This window comes from Tachypleus tridentatus, chromosome 1, assembly GCF_004210375.1.
Source record: "Tachypleus tridentatus isolate NWPU-2018 chromosome 1, ASM421037v1, whole genome shotgun sequence".
NCBI lineage: Eukaryota > Metazoa > Arthropoda > Merostomata > Xiphosura > Limulidae > Tachypleus > Tachypleus tridentatus.
The window spans coordinates 164,929,872-164,948,935 of NC_134825.1; the positions used below are offsets into that span (position 1 = coordinate 164,929,872).

Below are 19,064 nucleotides of genomic sequence, written 5' to 3' on the forward strand. Positions count from 1 at the left end.
CTGAGTTAGGTTTCGCTTTTCCCAAACTCATTTCCCAATAAGCTGTTCCATGTTATTTTTCCTGCGTGATTACTTGTTTGTGAATATAAAGCTATATTTATCATCTTATGGTGTATGAAAATATGGTGTAGTACGTGTTTATATTACTAAACAAACGGATTAACGAACAGTGACTTCTTTACGCGTGTATATTAACGCAATCTCTTTCTCGAAGACGATTGTAAACCTTCAGAGCAGACATGATCTACACACGTGGTTCTGTCTGTTGCCCTTATTATCAAGCATCATTATTTGAACACGAACAGTTACTACAAATAATTGAGTTGACCACACCAAAACTCAGTGTTAGTCCTAGGCATATTTAGCTTTATTTCATAAGATTATGGCCCGACATGGCCAAGCGCGTAAGGCGCGCGAACTCGTAATCCGAGGGTCGCGGTTTCGCGCCCGCGTCGCGCCAAACATGTTCGCCCTCCCAGCCATGGGGGCGTTATAATTTTACGGTCAATCCCACTATTCGTTGGTAAAAGAGTAACCCAAGAGTTGGCGGTGGGTAGTGATGACTAGCTGCCTTCCCTCTAGTCTTACACTGCTAAATTAGGGACAGCTAGCACAGATAGCCCTCGAGTAGCTTTGTGCGAAATTCCAAAACAAACATAAGATTATATGTATATATTAATATTTATTACAGTTAACATATAAGCAAAACACGAACGTATTACCTTTTGTATGTAATAATAAATACGGTTATTTTCATCTTCTTATGACTTGAATCTGTTAGCATGTTTTTAGCGTATGTGTATTTCCAAATTTGGATATAAATATTTGCACTTTCAGATTATATAATAAACAAGTTGTCATAATTCGAGAAAATCCAGTTCTAGCTGGATCGTGCAATTATTAGAGCTAAGACTTTTCAAACATTGGCTTAAATGCGCAAATAAACTTTTCCACGAATAAAATATACCAATCTAAATAATATCATGAAGAACCTAAGTTTTGTTGTAAGAACTGGGCAATTCTTTTTAGATAAACTTTGGTTAGAATTGATTCAATACTCTTCTAACCCAGTTAGGACTCACGTCTAGACTACATTACATGTAACTTAGAAAAGTACACCAATCAAACTGAAAAACAAACAGAATCTATTAAACCTTTCCCATTTGTCTCTCTTGATAAAAGTCATTGGAATATGAAAGATATGAAATTATTTAAATTCTGTCACTTATCTTATTTTAACGTCGTTAGTCTATAGAATTACCGCTGTCCCCACTGGGGGACAAACTTCGAGGAATCTGCATAATATGATGAAGTTATAGTATATTTATTAGCAAATAAATAAATTTAGAAATCAAATATTCCTGAAGGTTAAAAATTAAAAATTCCAAAACGATTTGCTATCCGATTTTTTAAAACTCGCACTAGTTTGTTTTTTCGTATATATCTGTTTTTTAATTTCGCGCAAAGCTACTCGAGGGCTATCTGCGCTAGCCGTCCCTAATTTAGTAGTGTAAGACTAGAGGGAAGGCAGCTAGTCATCACCACCTACCGCAAACTCTTGGGCTACTCTTTTACCAACGAATAGTGGGATTGACCGTCATATTATAACGTCTCTACGGCTAAAAGGGGCGATCATGTTTGGTGCGACCGGGTTTCGAACCCGCACCCATCGGATTATGAGTCGAACTCCTCAACACGCTTGGCCATGCTGGACCATTTTTCGCATATAACCAATATGTATAAACTTTAAATTTGTTGATTTGCATTTTACACAACACAGCTTTTGAGCCTTATAATACGAAAATTCACCGTTAAATAGACAAGCATCATCCACGTTGTTTATTGTATCACATTGCTCTGTTTCGTAATGGGTAGTTGAAAACATGTCTCTTTACATTATAAAACGTGATGCAACTTTTTCTTGTAACTCAGGAAATTAATTCATATGATAGAGTCAGAACTATTGGTTATTTTGTGTCATTTAGTATTTTTTCATTATTTTGGGTCACTTTGCATTCGTGTCCCCCAGTTGTTCAGCGGTTATTCAGAATGCTTATAACGCTAAAACCCAAGTTTCGATATCATTGTGTAGATTTGTGCTTAGCTAGAAACATAAACTTCCTTCAATTTTCAAATTTTAAGACTCTGAACAAAGCCCGCCAAAATAATCAGAAGAAATTATCTTGTTTTGTTTTGGTGCAGTGTTATTTGTTTTTAAAAATTCACAATTCAGGTCTAACTGCGATAATAACTAACCTTTCATCCTAAAATTTCAGGATTTAAAAAAAACAACAACAAGGCAAATGAAAACGAAACATTAACATATATTCAAACATGACGAAGACTATATTCTCTGATTAGATCAGTTAACATTACGGTCAACAAATACATAAATATGTAAAACTTGAGCCGTACATTCAAAGGTCTCGCCATGCTTCAGTCAGCTCGTGCAGTTCAGTGATAATACAGTAAATGTTTTATATGCCATTTAAAATAAACTTTGAATGTAACAAAATACATAAATTTGGTGATGGTTTTCATTCCAAAGTTGTGGACTATAATCTCTAAGTATATTCTTTTAAACATATCTAATTCTATGTTTATTTGTAACAATATCACAAGAAATAAATATTCTTTCTGCTTTCATATTTGTGACTGAAAAGAACTTTTGTATACTAACCGAAAATGTTAGAAAATTAGATTATAAGGCTGTTATAGTTCACCAGTCATAAGCTGGGGATAACGGATTTAGAATAACATGTGGAGAAATTAATGCAAAAGCTAGAACGAAGTCTGTAAAATTGTCATGAAATTAGCACAGCTCTGTACGAATTGATGTGAAAATAACATCAAACTAACAGAGATAGAAACTGCATCCTAAGTCACGAAATCAAACTAACAGGGATAGCAAGTGCATACTAAGTTATGAAATCAAACTAACAGAGATAGGAACTGCATAAGTCATGAAATCAAACTAACAGGGATAGGAAGTGCATACTAAATAATGAAATCAAACTTACAGAGATAGGAACTGCATCCTAAGTCATGAAATCAAACTAACAGAGATAGGAAGTGCATACTAACTCATGAAATCAAACATACAGAGATAGGAAGTGCATACTAAGTCATGAAATCAAACTAAGATAAATAGGAACTGCATCCTAAGTCATGAAATCAAACTAAGATAGATAGGAACTGTATCCTAAGTCATGAAATCAAACTAAGATAGATAGGAACTGTATCCTAAGTTATGAAATCAAACTTACAGAGATAGAAACTGCATTCTAAGTCAGGAAATCAAACTAAGAGACATAGGAACTGCATCCTATTTCATGAAATCAAACTTACAGAGATAAGAAGTGCATCCTAAGTCAGGAAATCAAACTAAAAGGGATAGAAACTGCATTCTAAGTCATGAAATCAAACCTACAGACATAGGAACTGCATCCCAAATCATGAAATCAAACGAACAGAGATAGGAACTGCATCCTATGTCATGAAATCAAACTAAGAGAGATAAGAACTGCATTCTAAGTCAGGAAATCAAACTAAAAGAAATAGGAGCTGCATCCTAAGTCATGAAATCAAACTAAGATAGATAGAAACTGCGTCTTAATTTACGTATTAAATCTCACTTTGTCAAAATCACAGAAAAACGATAGCTAATGAATTAAAAAATTCATACAAAGTCAAAGTTTAGAGGGGAACAAGAAGAAAAGGGTGGTGAAATTGAAACACGCAACCAAAAAATCACATCATTTAAAGAAACCCAACAAAATGAAATAGAAATCGACTAAGAATTCATTAACGTGCAAGAGAAAGTTGCAAACATGATATTTTGATAAATAAACTTAGAATTATTTTATGCCATCAAACACTGGTTAATTACATATTTTAATGAAGGTGTTTTTAACCAGAAGTAGTCTGATTCTAAATCTGATGTATTTGTTTAACAGAAGATTTTTTATGTTGAATACACCAAGAATGTAAGGCTAACGGCAAATCTTTAAAACTTGACACAGATGATTAGTTGAGCTTTAGAACTTTGGATACATAAGCTAAAGTCGATAAGCAGATCTATGTATGCTTCCTGTTTAGTTCAACCTGATCAACAAGTTACACATAAGCGCTCTGAATGAAAAGCTTAGAACCAATATTATTTCAGTACTCGATTATTAATTTCGACACTACGAAAGTGCTTAAATTAGCTCTGGTTATTGTAAATGTAAGCAGTGTTGTGTGGAACAGATTAACCGAGTCGTGCTATATGCAGATTGAACTTACTCGGACACTTGAAATATAATTAATTTGGTGTGAACTCAAGTAAAGTAAAGAAGAATATTTGATATTTCTTACAATGCTCGTACACTTTAATATAAAACCAGTTTTATGGTTTTATTGTTTTATGAATGAAAGCTTGGTTTTTGTTATAGAGATACATATATATTTGTATTAACGTAACCGAATCAAGAGTATGTAACAATCTATTCTATGTCTTTCTGATGAAGATAACAGAAGCAGTATTCGTTGTATAATAACTCAATTAATCGATATTTTGAATTCGAACGCTTTCTTACGTAAAACATTTCAACTTCGTCTCACATTTCTAGCTCATATTAATTTATATGATTTATTAGAGCTTAGGCTCTAACAGTTGAATGATCAGCAGTATTGTTTATGCAAGATCATTTTCGATGTTATGCGAATTACGTTACGATTACAATACGTATGGTCTCAGAAATGCTCTATATGTTTAAATCTGATATGTTTCAAACAGTTACATCAGGACAATGTTATTAGTGTCTTTCGACACAACTTAAATGTTAAAAGTGCTTGACTACTATTTATTCCTCTAATGGAGGAAGAGTACAATAAAACGTAATCTACTGTGGACAATAAGTGCAGTGAAACACGATCAACGTTGAGAGTTACATTTTATTAAAATTAATAGCTCGTTACTTGTAACTACTTAGTCTCAAACATGCAACATACCTTTTGACGAAACAGTTATTCATCAAATTTAGCTCTTAAATGTAATAATGTTGTGCATCTGCACCCTATAAATAATTTGTTTTTAGGTTTCCATCCGATAAGTTTTCATAGTTTTCATCTCAAACGTTTGTCCAACACACTAAATGAAACAAACTAAACTTACCAGTAAGTTGAAACAAGAGAGAAGTCACGCACAAACTCGCTATTGCAGTTCCTATAAGTTTGTTCATATCACTCAGTGTATTCGATTTCATTATATAGATAATCAGCGAAACGCCAGGCCAACTCTCACTTGCTCATAAAAAAATCTACTAGTAATGGAATAAGTAACAAACTCTGATAAACAAATCAACAAATCGTTTCCTAAACACAACGTTTCCTGCTCTTTCAGACACAGAGTACAAGAGTCCCAAAACAAAACTGGTATTCTTATTATAAAGTCAACGCCCAAAGTATTGAGTGGTAGAGACAGTGGCTATTGAGATTCTCAGCGACGGAAAAGAGTGGTTGTCATATTTGTACGTGTCCAGATATCCTCTGGTCTTTAGTCTTTCATACGTGCCAGTAATAGAACGTGACCAGTGCTAGAGCTCCTCAGACAATCCACGAGCGTTAGACAGCTGGCGGCCTGATGCTTGTTATGCGATTGTTCACAATGAAGGGACTTATATATCTCAGAAGAGAAACTCGCTAGTGATCACGTCATATAACACACTAGGGTTTCTGGTCGATATGTGCGTGTAGAAACTAAGCAACTTTCTTCACTTAACCCATAAACTGAAAAGTGCTGGTATGTGGCGCCTCTCCGTGGTTACTTTAGGCTTTACTGTAAGATACCACTGGTATGCGCATAAAACATTTTTAAAAGGGCACGCACTGTACCTATGACCAACGTCATGAAACGAAACAAGCTTTCAAAGCGCACGCAGGTAGGTCAAACATACTTTTTAGGCTTAAATCGAGGACTAATTATGTATATATGTATATATTAAAATTGCTAAAATACAAAATAATATTAGAAGTAAAATATTTACTCATTACTTTGTCAAATGTAATTAATATATTTGATTACCAAACCTCATCTGAGTATCAACATAAATACAAATAGTATAAAAAATACTAACACACACGATTATCACTTATCATTTTAGTTAGTTTTATCTTATACATTTCTTACGTAACACATACGTGTTTTTATTATTATCATTACTTCAGAACTATACAACCTTCTTGTGTCTCAATCTTCTTTGACAAGAAGTAGTTTTCAGTAAACAGTTTTACTGAAAATATCACATTTTACTTTGTAGTTATTACAGCCTCCCGATATGCAAATTCGTTTACTCTAGTGTTCAGTATGTTGCCTCTTTGAAGATTCTTTCAACATGTTCAATCGACATGTGGTCCTCGTTAAGATTTTCTTCGACATGGTCAGTCAGAACGAAGATATTATTTAAACTTTTATTCGATTAAGCCGGTGAGGTTGAAGTAATAAGTCACATTTGTTCACTTTAATCAGTACATTTTGAGAAATAAGTCAAATTTGTTTGGTTTAGCCAGTACGTTTGTGGAAATAAGTCAGATTCATTCAGTTTATCAGTTAATTGGTAGAGCTTGGTTTTATCGAAGTTAGTTAGTCAGTAAGTAGATATTAGTCAATCAGTATCCATACATCAGTGATATCATTGTCATAGTCAATATGTAGAGCATGGTTTATTTTCTTGTTGAAGTTAATCAGTGTATGAAGTTCATTTATGGTCCAATGATGTTATTGTGCAAAGTTTCATTATCTTTCGTTGAGTTTTTTTGAATCAATAGTTTCATGTGAAGCTAACTCAGCTGTGTTCAGTTTAGACTAATGATAATCACATGGTATTGGCAATGTGTTAAAATGCAGGCACATTAACTGCATTTGCTACATTTTTACGCACGTGTGTAGGCTTAACTTTCAACAGGCGCCGTTTGATTCAAAGTAAGTTCTGGTGACGTCCTACATTTTAATGGATATCGTCCTGGATGTCTGTAGTTGCTTATAACACAGATAATTTTTCGATAACGATTAATTTATGGTATTGAGATATAATTTCACTTTCGTTAGAGAGTAGATTTTTAAAGTACTCGGAAGAATAATGTTACACGTATCGAACGATGCAGGATTGGTTCTCTGATATTTATAAAAGCAAGGCGTAACTAGACTGGGAATGTTTTCGGTACAAATACCACTTGCTTTTCCTAGAACCTGAGAATTAATTGGTTCAAACATATCCACTTCTTATATCGCTCTAAAATATCAATGTTTTCTTCATAAAATATTCACAGGTAAAATAAAGGTACTGAAAACAAGTGAGAATGAAAATGCATTTATATCGAACTGTGTTCCGAACGCATAACACGTATATATAAGTTAAACAGCAATCAAACAGTGGTATTTTGAGCTAGAGGCAACTTGCGAAAAATTATTCTTGTTAAAAAAATGACACACGATAAAAGACATCGTGTAATTTCACAACCTGTACCTCTTAAAAAACATCATGTAATTTCACAACCTGCACCTCTTAAAAAAACATCGTATAATTTCACAACCTGTATCTCTTAAAAAGACATCGTGTAATTTCACAACCTGTATCTCTTGAAAAGACATCGTGTAATTTCACAACCTGTACCTCTTAAAATGACATCGTGTAATTTCACAACCTGTACCTCTTAAAAATACATCGTGTAATTTCACAACCTGTATCTCTTAAAATGACATCGTGTAATTTCACAACCTGTATCTCTTAAAAAAACATCGTGTAATTTCACAACCTGTACCTCTTAAAAAAACATCATGTAATTTCACAACCTGTACCTCTTAAAAAGACATCGTGTAATTTCACAACCTGTATCTCGTAAAGAGACATCGTATAATTTCACAACCTGTATCTCTTAAAATGACATCGTGTAATTTCACAACCTGTATCTCTTAAAAAGACATCGTGTAATTTCACAACCTGTACCTCTTAAAAAAACATCGTGTAATTTCACAACCTGTACCTCTTAAAAAAACATCGTGTAATTTCACAACCTGTACCTCTTAAAAAAACATCGTGTAATTTCACAACCTGTATCTCTTAAAAAGACATCGTGTAATTTCACAACCTGTATCTCTTGAAAAGACATCGTGTAATTTCACAACCTGTACCTCTTAAAATGACATCGTGTAATTTCACAACCTGTACCTCTTAAAAATACATCGTGTAATTTCACAACCTGTACCTCTTAAAATGACATCGTGTAATTTCACAACCTGTATCTCTTAAAAAAACATCGTGTAATTTCACAACCTGTACCTCTTAAAAAAACATCATGTAATTTCACAACCTGTACCTCTTAAAAAGACATCGTGTAATTTCACAACCTGTATCTCGTAAAGAGACATCGTATAATTTCACAACCTGTATCTCTTAAAATGACATCGTGTAATTTCACAACCTGTATCTCTTAAAAAGACATCGTGTAATTTCACAACCTGTATCTCTTAAAAAGACATCGTGTAATTTCACAACCTGTATCTCTTAAAAAGACATCGTATAATTTCACAACCTGTATCTCTTAAAATGACATCGTGTAATTTCACAACCTGTATCTCGTAAAAAGACATCGTATAATTTCACAACCTGTATCTCTTAAAATGACATCGTGTAATTTCACAACCTGTATCTCGTAAAAAGACATCGTATAATTTCACAACCTGTACCTCTTAAAATGACATCGTGTAATTTCACAACCTGTATCTCGTAAAAAGACATCGTGTAATTTCACAACCTGTACCTCTTAAAATGACATCGTGTAATTTCACAACCTGTATCTCTTAAAAAGACATCGTGTAATTTCACAACCTGTACCTCTTAAAATGACATCGTGTAATTTCACAACCTGTATCTCGTAAAAAGACATCGTATAATTTCACAACCTGTACCTCTTAAAATGACATCGTGTAATTTCACAACCTGTATCTCGTAAAAAGACATCGTATAATTTCACAACCTGTACCTCTTAAAAAGACATCGTGTAATTTCACAACCTGTATCTTTTAAAAAGACATCGTGTATTTTCTCAACCTGTACCTCTTAAAAAGACATTTATTCATGTCATTTCCAGAAGGGCGTCTTTTTTCAGTTGAAAGACAAACGTCTTGTTAATACGTTTGTGACTTATAGTGCAGTATTACCTCCTGTACTTCATTGCAGGTGCTTTTAGAATTGGGGTTGTGACTTTTAAAACTCCAAATAGAACCTATCATGTTTCCGGCCTAACCTGTAATCTTATCCATTTTCCCTGATGTCACTTGACTTTTTAACGCGCAGGTCTGTAAATATCAAAGAAATGAGTCATGATATATTTCTTAACAAAGTATATCATGTGGCGCTCGACATAATAACGCAGTATTATTTGACTTAAACATGGGTATAGTTACAACGATGGACAAACATAAACGCTATAATTAAAAGACTGCATATCGAGTTTCACTTCATGATGATTTATGCAATGAACTGGAGAATGTGCTTGAAAATTATACAGAAATGGATGAAGCTTTCGAAATGGATCGTTACCACCATTTACCTTCAACTTAAATAAACAGCTCTTTAATGCAGTATAAAATAGGAAAAGAAAAACTAATTTCATACCTAAGTCGAGAAATTCTTCAGTCATTCAAAATATTTTTTAAATGCAGTCGTATTTTTTGCATCCTTACACGACGTTTTGATTCAAGACAGCAGTGCAATGGACGCGTGACGTAAAAGCATCGCGTACACGAGAGTTCGAAGGAGAAATGTTACGTATTGGAGTAACAAAATAATAGATTATTAATCATTGTTCTTAAAGGCTTACTATGCGGCCTAAATGAATGATATTATAATTGCAAAAAAAGATTTTGTTAAATGAAATAGATCATTAAATCACTAATTTTATGCTTTTAATGAAATATTTTTTTAACAAAAAAATGTTTTCAGTGATAATCATTTTGGTTAAAATTGAATTCGTCGTTTGATGAGTTTGGGAAATGTTGTCCAGTTATTTTAAACTCGTGTAGGCCCCGGCATGGCCAAGTGGTTAAGGCAATCGACTCATAATTCTAGGGTCGCGGGTTGGAATCCCCGTCGCTCCAAATGTGCTCGCCCTTTCAGCCGCGAAGGTGTTATAAAGGTACGGGTCAATTCAACTATTCGTTACTAAAAGAGTAGCCCAAGAGTTGGCGGGTGGTGGTGATGACTAGTTGCCTTCCCTTTAGTCTTACACTGCTAAATTAGGGACGGATAGCGCAGGTAACCTTCGAGTAGCTTTACGCAAGTTCAAAAAACAAATTCAATGTTATGGTTCGTAGAATTATTTAGCAAAATACAAAATGTCTACTTCTTTTAAGTCATATAATCTTCAGGATACAAAAAGGAGAATGAATTGAAATTACGACGCGAGCCGAATTTGTGCATTTATTTTATGAATTACATTCTTCACAAGAATTAATAATGAAGCAAATAAATCAGTGCTCATTTAATAATGTAAGTAAGACAGCAAATAAACAGGTCAGCACCAATCTCGAGATATCTTCAAGTGTTTAAAGTAAATACTGTCTCATTAGGCCTGCACAGATATTTGAGAGGGGTCTCAGCCATTTAGCGAGAATACTTATTTAATAATGAAGCGAGCCATTAGAGAAGCAGGCTGTTGGAACGTTCACACTGATGTTTATTTTCACTAAGTTACCCGAGCACAACGTAAATCAATGAAGTCACTGTCGTAGCCGAGAGCAGAGTTCACGTGTAAGTTAAAGAAATAATTATATTTGTCCAAATGAAACTTGTGGCTTAGATCGATAACTGAAAAGTTATTTGGTTCAAAGCACGTTCTGCATGTCGACCAAGTTCCAGTTCAACTGAAAATACTAGAGCATTACAAACGTGTGTATAGCGCCAATAAGACATGGACAAGGATGTTTGGAAAGAATCAAACTGGTAACAAGGCTTGAATGAACGGTTATGAGTCTTATGATTTACAGCGTTATGGTGACTATTCTATTTGATCTCGAGCTCTGTATATGTTGATTATATTTTCGCATTTCATTACCACTTCCACAGAATACCTCTGACAACTCTGGCATTTTGGTCTTCTATTTCTTATTTCTATCTGTTTTTACTCTTAATATTTTACGTTTCTGCCTATTTCGTCATCACTCTCGGTTATTTACTTCAAACCTAATAACCTATATTCCATTAAGTCTTCTGATTTATCTAATTCGAATAATGATTGCTCCAAAGATGATTGTTGCTTTTCGTTGTACTTGTAGTCCTTTGTATAAACATACTAATCACATCGGATCTGCCTAACTAAATCCGGTACGTGATCATCCATTCAAGACATATACCTTGATATGTGACACCAATAACAACATCAACGTGTGACATTTCTCGAATGTTCCTTTCATTCTATAAATGTCTTTGCCATTAATATATTACACAGTTTTTATTAATACGGTTTGCGTTTCGAGATCCTCATCTTTAAGATAATATAAAATAAATAAGTTGTATTATATCCATTAACTGGCCTATTTATTAAATCCATTAACTGGTCTATTGTATTAAATCTATTAACTGAGCTATTGTATTAAATCTATTAACTGGTCTATTGTATTAAATCTATTAACTGGTCTATTGTATTAAATCCATTAACTGGTCTATTGTATTAAATCCATTAACTGGCCTATTGTATTAAATCCATTAACTGAGCTATTGTATTAAATCCATTAACTGAGCTATTGTATTAAATCCATTAACTGAGCTATTGTATTAAATCCATTAACTGGCCTATTGTATTAAATCCATTAACTGGCCTATTGTATTAAATCCATTAACTGGCCTATTGTATTAAATCTATCAACTGGCCTATTCTATTAAATCCATTAACTGGCCTCATTGTTATTTTTCTGCCTCATATTAAATCATCTTCTTTGGATTACTATACGAGATGCAACTGGTCTTCGTATAGTTAGTTGTTGTTTTGAATTAAACACAAAGCTACACAATGGGCTATCTGTGCTCTGCCCACCACGGGCATCGAAAATAAATAGGGTTATTTTGTGCGATAACACGTTTTACTTTTTATTGCACAAAATAACTTTCTTTATTTCTTTGTAAAAGCAAGAAGAGTTTTGAATGAGGAGAGACATCAAAGAGAGATTGAAAAAGGGAAGACAGAAGTATCTAACTTTCCAGCAATACTCGCTGAAACGTTCAGATGTTTAAAAAAGGGAAGACAGAAGTATCTAACTTTCCAGCAATACTCGCTGAAACGTTCAGATGTTTAAAAGGAGTGTTTTTTTTAATTTTTAGAAAAGGTACTCGACAAACATGAATGTCTGAAGAGCATAAACTATAATGAAATTATCAATGTAAACACGCAAGCGATATTCATGCAGGAGACACGAGTAACAGTGGAATTATAAACGGAACAGAACTTTAAATATTATTATAGATAATACAAAAAGGAAAACAAACAAGTATTTTCCATGGAATTTCTTTGCTTCACTCAGAGCAATTCACCTTGCTTTACGATTTGTGGATGTGCGATTGTGAAATATCGTTCAGAAGGTCTCGAAGTACTTCCAACAAGTCAACTAATTCGTTGGATCGCCCTTGGATCTTTCCAATTTGTTTATTTTCGTAAGCCAATACGGCGTTGAGTATGTCCATATCAAGAATCTGGACAAGCCAAGTCAGGGTCGCGAAGGTTGCTCGCTTCGCCATCAAGATGTCGCTTAACCACTTTTATTGTACGCTCGCTGAAAGCTAAATCCCTGTCTGGCAAATCGTGTTCCTAAGGGAACTGCATGATGGATCAGAATCCGTCTGTAGTTGTCAGCAGTCGGGATTTCATACATTATGTTCCGATCACCTACAGGTTGATTTAGATGCAGCCCCAAACGTGTTACAATATCCCATCACGATTTTCTCTAGACATTGTCCATTGACATAATACGCTTCCTCTTTTTTTTTAATCCAAGAAACTGTTATTGAACTGTCACCGAACAATTTGGAGTCATTTGTAAAGAGCCGACGTCTCCAGGTTTGTTCATTCCACTGTTAGTAGCATAATGTCAATTTCAACCTTTCAGTTGAGTTACTTTTATCAACAGTTGTTTTTAAGCAGTTACACGTCTTTTGATATCACTTCTTACTAATGTGTATCCTACTATTTTAGGGATAACGTTGCAGTTAAAACAAACTCTTTGCATAGCTATCTCGTACATAACATGCCCTCAAGTACTTAAGTTGTTTTTGGAGAGTTTCGGTTTCCTATTTAAAAACACTTTTGTTTTAACAGTACAATTCTCACATACCACATTTGGAGCCCTGCCAGAGGTTTTCTTATGGATTGTCTTCAACCAAATGAAACGTTGGGTTTTTACATTCTCCTCATTCAATATTTCATTCTTGAAAGTAATGACTGGAATCATGCTAATATTACCCATACTTTCACATGCTTTATATTGATGTGCTAATTGGTTGGATGACAACCAATCACAGTATAATTACATAAAATGATTCATTTCCGGGATTTAAGTGTGTTTTGTGTTCTTATTTTTACAGGGTGAGATGAACAATGGGATTAACAATTAATAGAAATAAGTTTCTTAGTTTCGATTTCAGGGTAAGTTTTTAGATGTTCTCTTTTACTGTTGGTAAGGTAATTTTTTTTTTTTCTTTTCGACATACTTTCACGGTGTAACCCTGAATATAATACAATCATGAATATACACTGGAGTAGTTAATTCTTTACGTAATAAAAGCATGTCAGCCCGGAATATTCACGCTTCCTGTTTTTTTCTTTCCATAACTATTTTTACTAAAATATAACACACCAAACATGCTCGTCCTTTCAACCGTGGGGGGCGTTATAATGTGACTGTCAATCCCACTATTTGTTGGTGAAAGAGTAGCCCAAGAGTTGGCCGTGGGTGGTGATGACTAGCTACCTTCCCTCTAGTCTTACACTGCTAAATTAGAACGCAGATAGCCCTCGGGTAGCTTCGCGCGAAATTCAAAACAAACAAACTAAAATATAAGTGATTCACAGTGAAGGCTATTCCCTAAAGGCTCAAATGATGTAAATGACGTAAAATTATTTGATTCAAACGAAAGCACATTGATTTGATTTTATATCATGAAAAGTTGTTAACTGACTGAACGTAATTTGCATTCATTCGGTGTCTAGTTAAGCAACTGTTACATACTTCCAACAACCTTTTAATGCTGGAAATAAACGACCTCATAACACCAACTGTTTTTTATTTAATTAGAAACTCAACGTTTCGCTTTACAGCTTTTTAAGGAGCGTTCACTAAAATACAAATCGAAACTTCCAGTGTAAAGAATTATGTATATGAAGCTGTTGTCAATTTCGGTTTGTGTTTTAATGAACGCTCCTAAAAGAGTCTGCATAGCGAAACGTTGAGTGTTTAATTAAACAAAAACAACTTATTGGTAACAGTTAAAAGGTCGTTCATTTCTAACATTAATACGTCTTGAGTACACCAATATGTATCACAGAAATTCAACAACAAACTATATCAAGCCAAAAACAAAAACAATAAATAGACAAACATTTAACACAATACTGATCCAAGCTTTTCTGTCTTTATCAACGATCGAACAGCTCGTGTGTGATGACGTAGATGTATATCATTAGGTGCAGTGCAACGTTCCTAATTTAAGTGTTTCAATGGCGGATTAATTTGTGGTGCGATAGAGTCACTATCTGAATATGACCAGTTTTAATTAGTCACTATCTGAATATGACCAGTTTTAATGTAAGTATCCTCGTGTTTTACAAGTTACAACTAACAATATATTATTGGTGTCACTGACTCATTAACTTTATTAAATGTATAGATGTTTTTAGTAAAATTATACATCGGTTTTCGAAATAAATGTGGTTAAATGTGGTTTAACGGTTATAGACTAGCTCCTATCCATTTTTACAAACTTATAACTGTGTTATTTTTACTGATGTGTGACATTTTCACTGGCTGCTATAGAACTGTTCTTGAATATTTTGTACTTCTGAAAACAAAATGTATTTCAGCTTAGTGAAACTCTTTGTGTTATTTCAGGCTGTTTTATTACACAATAGATTAAACTTAGACCAACACATATTGTTCATCTATTAGGCGGTTTTATTATGCATACTTTCTGTAGACACTATAGATTTAGGATTGCTGTTTGAGTCTTTAAGCAAAATAGCAACCTGTCAAACGGTGTACGACTATAGTACCATAACAAGTACCACTGTAGTTTCGGAACGACGAACTCGTTCATTTTGGTTCACGAAATTTTCATTGTCCCCGTTGTAGGACACGTGGCAAGCTGCACTCTAGTAATATAAGAGGCGTGACAGCTGCAGAACCAGCCTGAACCCTCACTGACAATTGTCATAGCTTTAAAAGGTTTTGCATCACGTGTCTGGATGGTTAGTAATTTGCTTAAATGGGTTTTAAAATATTTTATTAAATAGGCAAATGTTATAAGAAAAGCTAAGCAAATGTTAATTGAGATGTATTATGTTTCGTTATATGTATTGGTGTGGCAAAGTATTTAGCACAGGATATTTTGTTTGAATTTCGTGCAAAGCTACACGAAGGCTATCTGCGCTAGCCGTCCCAAATGTAGCAGTGTAAGACTAGAGAGAAGGCAGCTAGTATTCACCACTCACCACCAACTCTTGAGCTACTCTTTTACCCATAAATAGTGGGATCGACCGTCACATTATAATGCCCCCGCGGCTTGGTGTGACGGGGATTCGAGCCCTCAGATTACGAGTCGAACGCCTGAACCCACCTGGCCATGCCTGGCCGTCTATGACAGAAGAGCACATCTTATTTTAGAAAACACTTAAATATTTAAAACACATCTACGGTTACCGTAACACATAACACAAATACAAATCACAGGAAAGAAAAGAAAACTCGTATTGATAACTCAGGAATATAATAGTAATATAATGTGACAAAATATGTGTAATTAATCAATACAGTTTTGCTCCTCATGTTAAGTAGATACGTTGAAGGAAGTATGAATGCTTGCAAGTTAAAGCTGTCTTTTCTAACGATGGTTTGTGTATTTTTTTTTATAGTAAAGCCATATTGGGCTATCTGCTAAGCCCACGAAGGAGAATCGAACCCTTCATTTTAGCGTTGGGAGTCCGTAGACTTACCGCTGTACCATCGGGGAAGTCTTAACGATGGACTTCCATACGGACTCATCCCTTCGGTTCTTTTTTTTAACCACATAATTCTAACGTTGCTATGCACAAAAGTGCTTGACAATAAATATTGTCATTTATAAGATACGTAATAACACATAAGTCACTTAAAAAAAGTTGAAATTAGTTCTTCTAATTACTGTTAGAATCACTTGTGTATTTCACGTAGAAATTAGTTATCACGACTACTGCGTTTGGAATTTCCTTTGCATAGGGTTTTGTAACTGGCAGGAACACAAAATTGCTCAAGATGATACAATATGGGATCACCATGGATAATGAAGTATATAAACAAGTTGGTAACTTAACAGTTAGAACAAAAACCTACGAAGTCACGAGACGTGTGAGCTCTTCACAGTCACGAGGCTCATGAAGTGAAGAGGCCAAAGTGCTTCTTACCACGACAGCTTCATCAGACCTTAAGGAAAAGAGAGCAAAACAAAATATACGATTTTTTTAACAAAACAAATGAAAGTTCATGTTAAAAAGGTTTTAATTTTGAGATAATATATAATTAAATTCCATAAGTAAATAAGTTATATTTTAAGTTGAGTTGTAGTTGTTTGTTCCTTACTGCATAAAATAGCTTATCTCATTAGATTGAGTATCAAGTGACTTATGTAGACAGATAAAAATACCTGAATCAACAGACTTTAACTATCCATCTTTCCTCTTACTGAACTTTCAAACATTATAATCTATCCCTAAATATCATAAGCTTGCATTAATCAAACATTTTGGTCGCGGGTTCGAATCCCTGTCGCACCAAACATGCTCGCCCTTTCAGTTGTGGGGGCGTTATAACGTTACGGTCAATCCCACTATTCGTTGGTAAAAGAGTAGCCCAAGGGTTGGCGGTGAGTGGTGATAACTAGCTGCCTTCCCTCTAGTCTTACACTGCTAAATTAGGGACGGCTAGCACAGATAGCCCTCGAGTAGCTTTGCGCGAAATTCAAAAAAACAAAAACATTTTCTCTCCTGTGTATTATAATCTTGCACTAACCAAACCTTTTCACTCATACAGAAAAACTAAACGAGACTACAAGTCTCAAACTCCTTCGTTTCCTTTGAAAAACAAATGTATCGACAAGTGTTTGTAGAAATTAAATTGAGTGAATATTGACGAACAAACGAAGTAATATGTCATGTTACGTGTGTACTTCTAGACTAATCTCAGTAAATGTTTCATTCTTTATTTTTATAAATGAATTTGAGGAAGGAAAGTTTGAGCGATGAGCCATATCATCGAAGCACTCGAGTTTGTCTTCAACATTACAATACAAATCTCTTTAAGCAAACGAAACTATTAGAGGGCAGCAGGTGATGTGCATATGAGGCAAATTGGTCATTTAACGTGATTGTTACACATGTCTATTCCAGCTGTAGCATATATACGCTTCAATCTCTCCTCTCTTCAACCTCTTGGAGACATGTCCCTCATCTACATTTTCATTCTCTAAACGCATACCAACGATACATCAAACTGGCAACTGTCTAAATATTGTTCCTTTGGGGAAAGTATAGAGTCGATTATTATGGTAATGCTCATATCCAAGACGGATAAACGCACAACAATCACGCCAACGTTGGTTACGTTTATCAGCCATCTCAATAATGATATAAAAGTTTCGTGGTGAGTGTATGCTATCTCAGAATATTTCTTCTCTATTTGGACATGACGGTGTAACACCTGATTCACAAAATTTACATGAATTAACTTGCCAAAAATGTTCTTTTAGAACCATCATCAGAGCAGACGTACGTTATAAGTTAGTGTTTGTCAAGTTAGCAATAGAAATGTGCATGAGGCGTCTCATTCAAGCACAAGAACTTAAAATAAATATTGGCACTTGTAATTCAAACTGAACTGTAGATTTAGTGGGGGAAAATACTCGAGAAAAACCATTCCTATTTTAATAGAGTGTTAATGATACAAATAAAATATTGATGAATACGGAAAAACTTGTACTTCGATAATTTTGCAATCAAAATATCAGATCTCGAGTTTCAAAAAAACAAGTGAGCGTTCATAAACTGAAAATACACCCTTGATCATGTTTAAAACATTAGCCGTTGTTGTATTTTTCAAATTGATTCAGTGAAATTGATTTGGTTAGTTTGTAATGCCAGTCGATTAACATTTATTATAAATATAAATGCTAATATTCAAGAATTTAGGTCGCTTATGAACCGAAATACACGTTAAACAAAATTGAAATACCATACACCATATGCATGTGTTTATATACACAGTAAAGTGCTATGAGAAACTCACATGAACTTCGATTGGTCACGGTACATTCGCAGAAGTACAACTCTAAAATCTGTGGTTCAATTCGAGTAACTATTGTATAGCTTTGACCTATGAAAACAATAACAGTGTATGTATATGGAGATTTAATGTTTAAAATAAAGTTTATTAATTACTGTTACAGAATTTTCGGATTTGGAAAGTAAACTTTTTAACTGGAATGTAGCAAGAGTAGCGTAATTATCAGTTGAACAAATGATGTGTCAGTATACGTCGGTCAAACACGTTCTCCGCCCTTTTCGAACTACAATAATTATTGGTCTTATAATCAAACCCGCATTCTAAAAATCCCTTGGTAAACTAAAAAAAAAAAAAGTCATAGTGTTACAGTTTTGTTTGTTTGTTTAGAAATTCGCTCAAAGCTACACTGGGGCTATTTGCACCAGCCAGCACTAATTTAGCAGTGTAAGGCAAGAGGGAAGAGAGACAGCCATCATCACCTACCACCAACCCTCGGGCTATTCTTTCA

General features: G+C 34.3%; 1 protein-coding gene and 1 long non-coding RNA gene across 2 annotated transcripts in view; one reads left to right on the forward strand and one right to left on the reverse strand.

Moving 5' to 3' along the window:
• LOC143229686 (uncharacterized) overlaps nt 1-5,642 on the reverse strand; it is a 108,453-nt gene extending 102,811 nt beyond the window's left edge. Inside the window, exon 1 of the mRNA XM_076462388.1 lies at nt 5,156-5,642. Within this exon, the coding sequence (XP_076318503.1) occupies nt 5,156-5,246 (91 nt within the window). The 5' untranslated portion in view covers nt 5,247-5,642. The remainder of the gene's footprint in view (nt 1-5,155) is intronic.
• A 216-nt stretch (nt 5,643-5,858) lies between these two features.
• Nucleotides 5,859-19,064, forward strand: part of LOC143229694 (uncharacterized) — a 108,832-nt gene continuing 95,626 nt past the window's right edge. The window contains exon 1 of the long non-coding RNA XR_013016005.1: nt 5,859-5,921. This is a non-coding gene — a long non-coding RNA (uncharacterized LOC143229694). The remainder of the gene's footprint in view (nt 5,922-19,064) is intronic.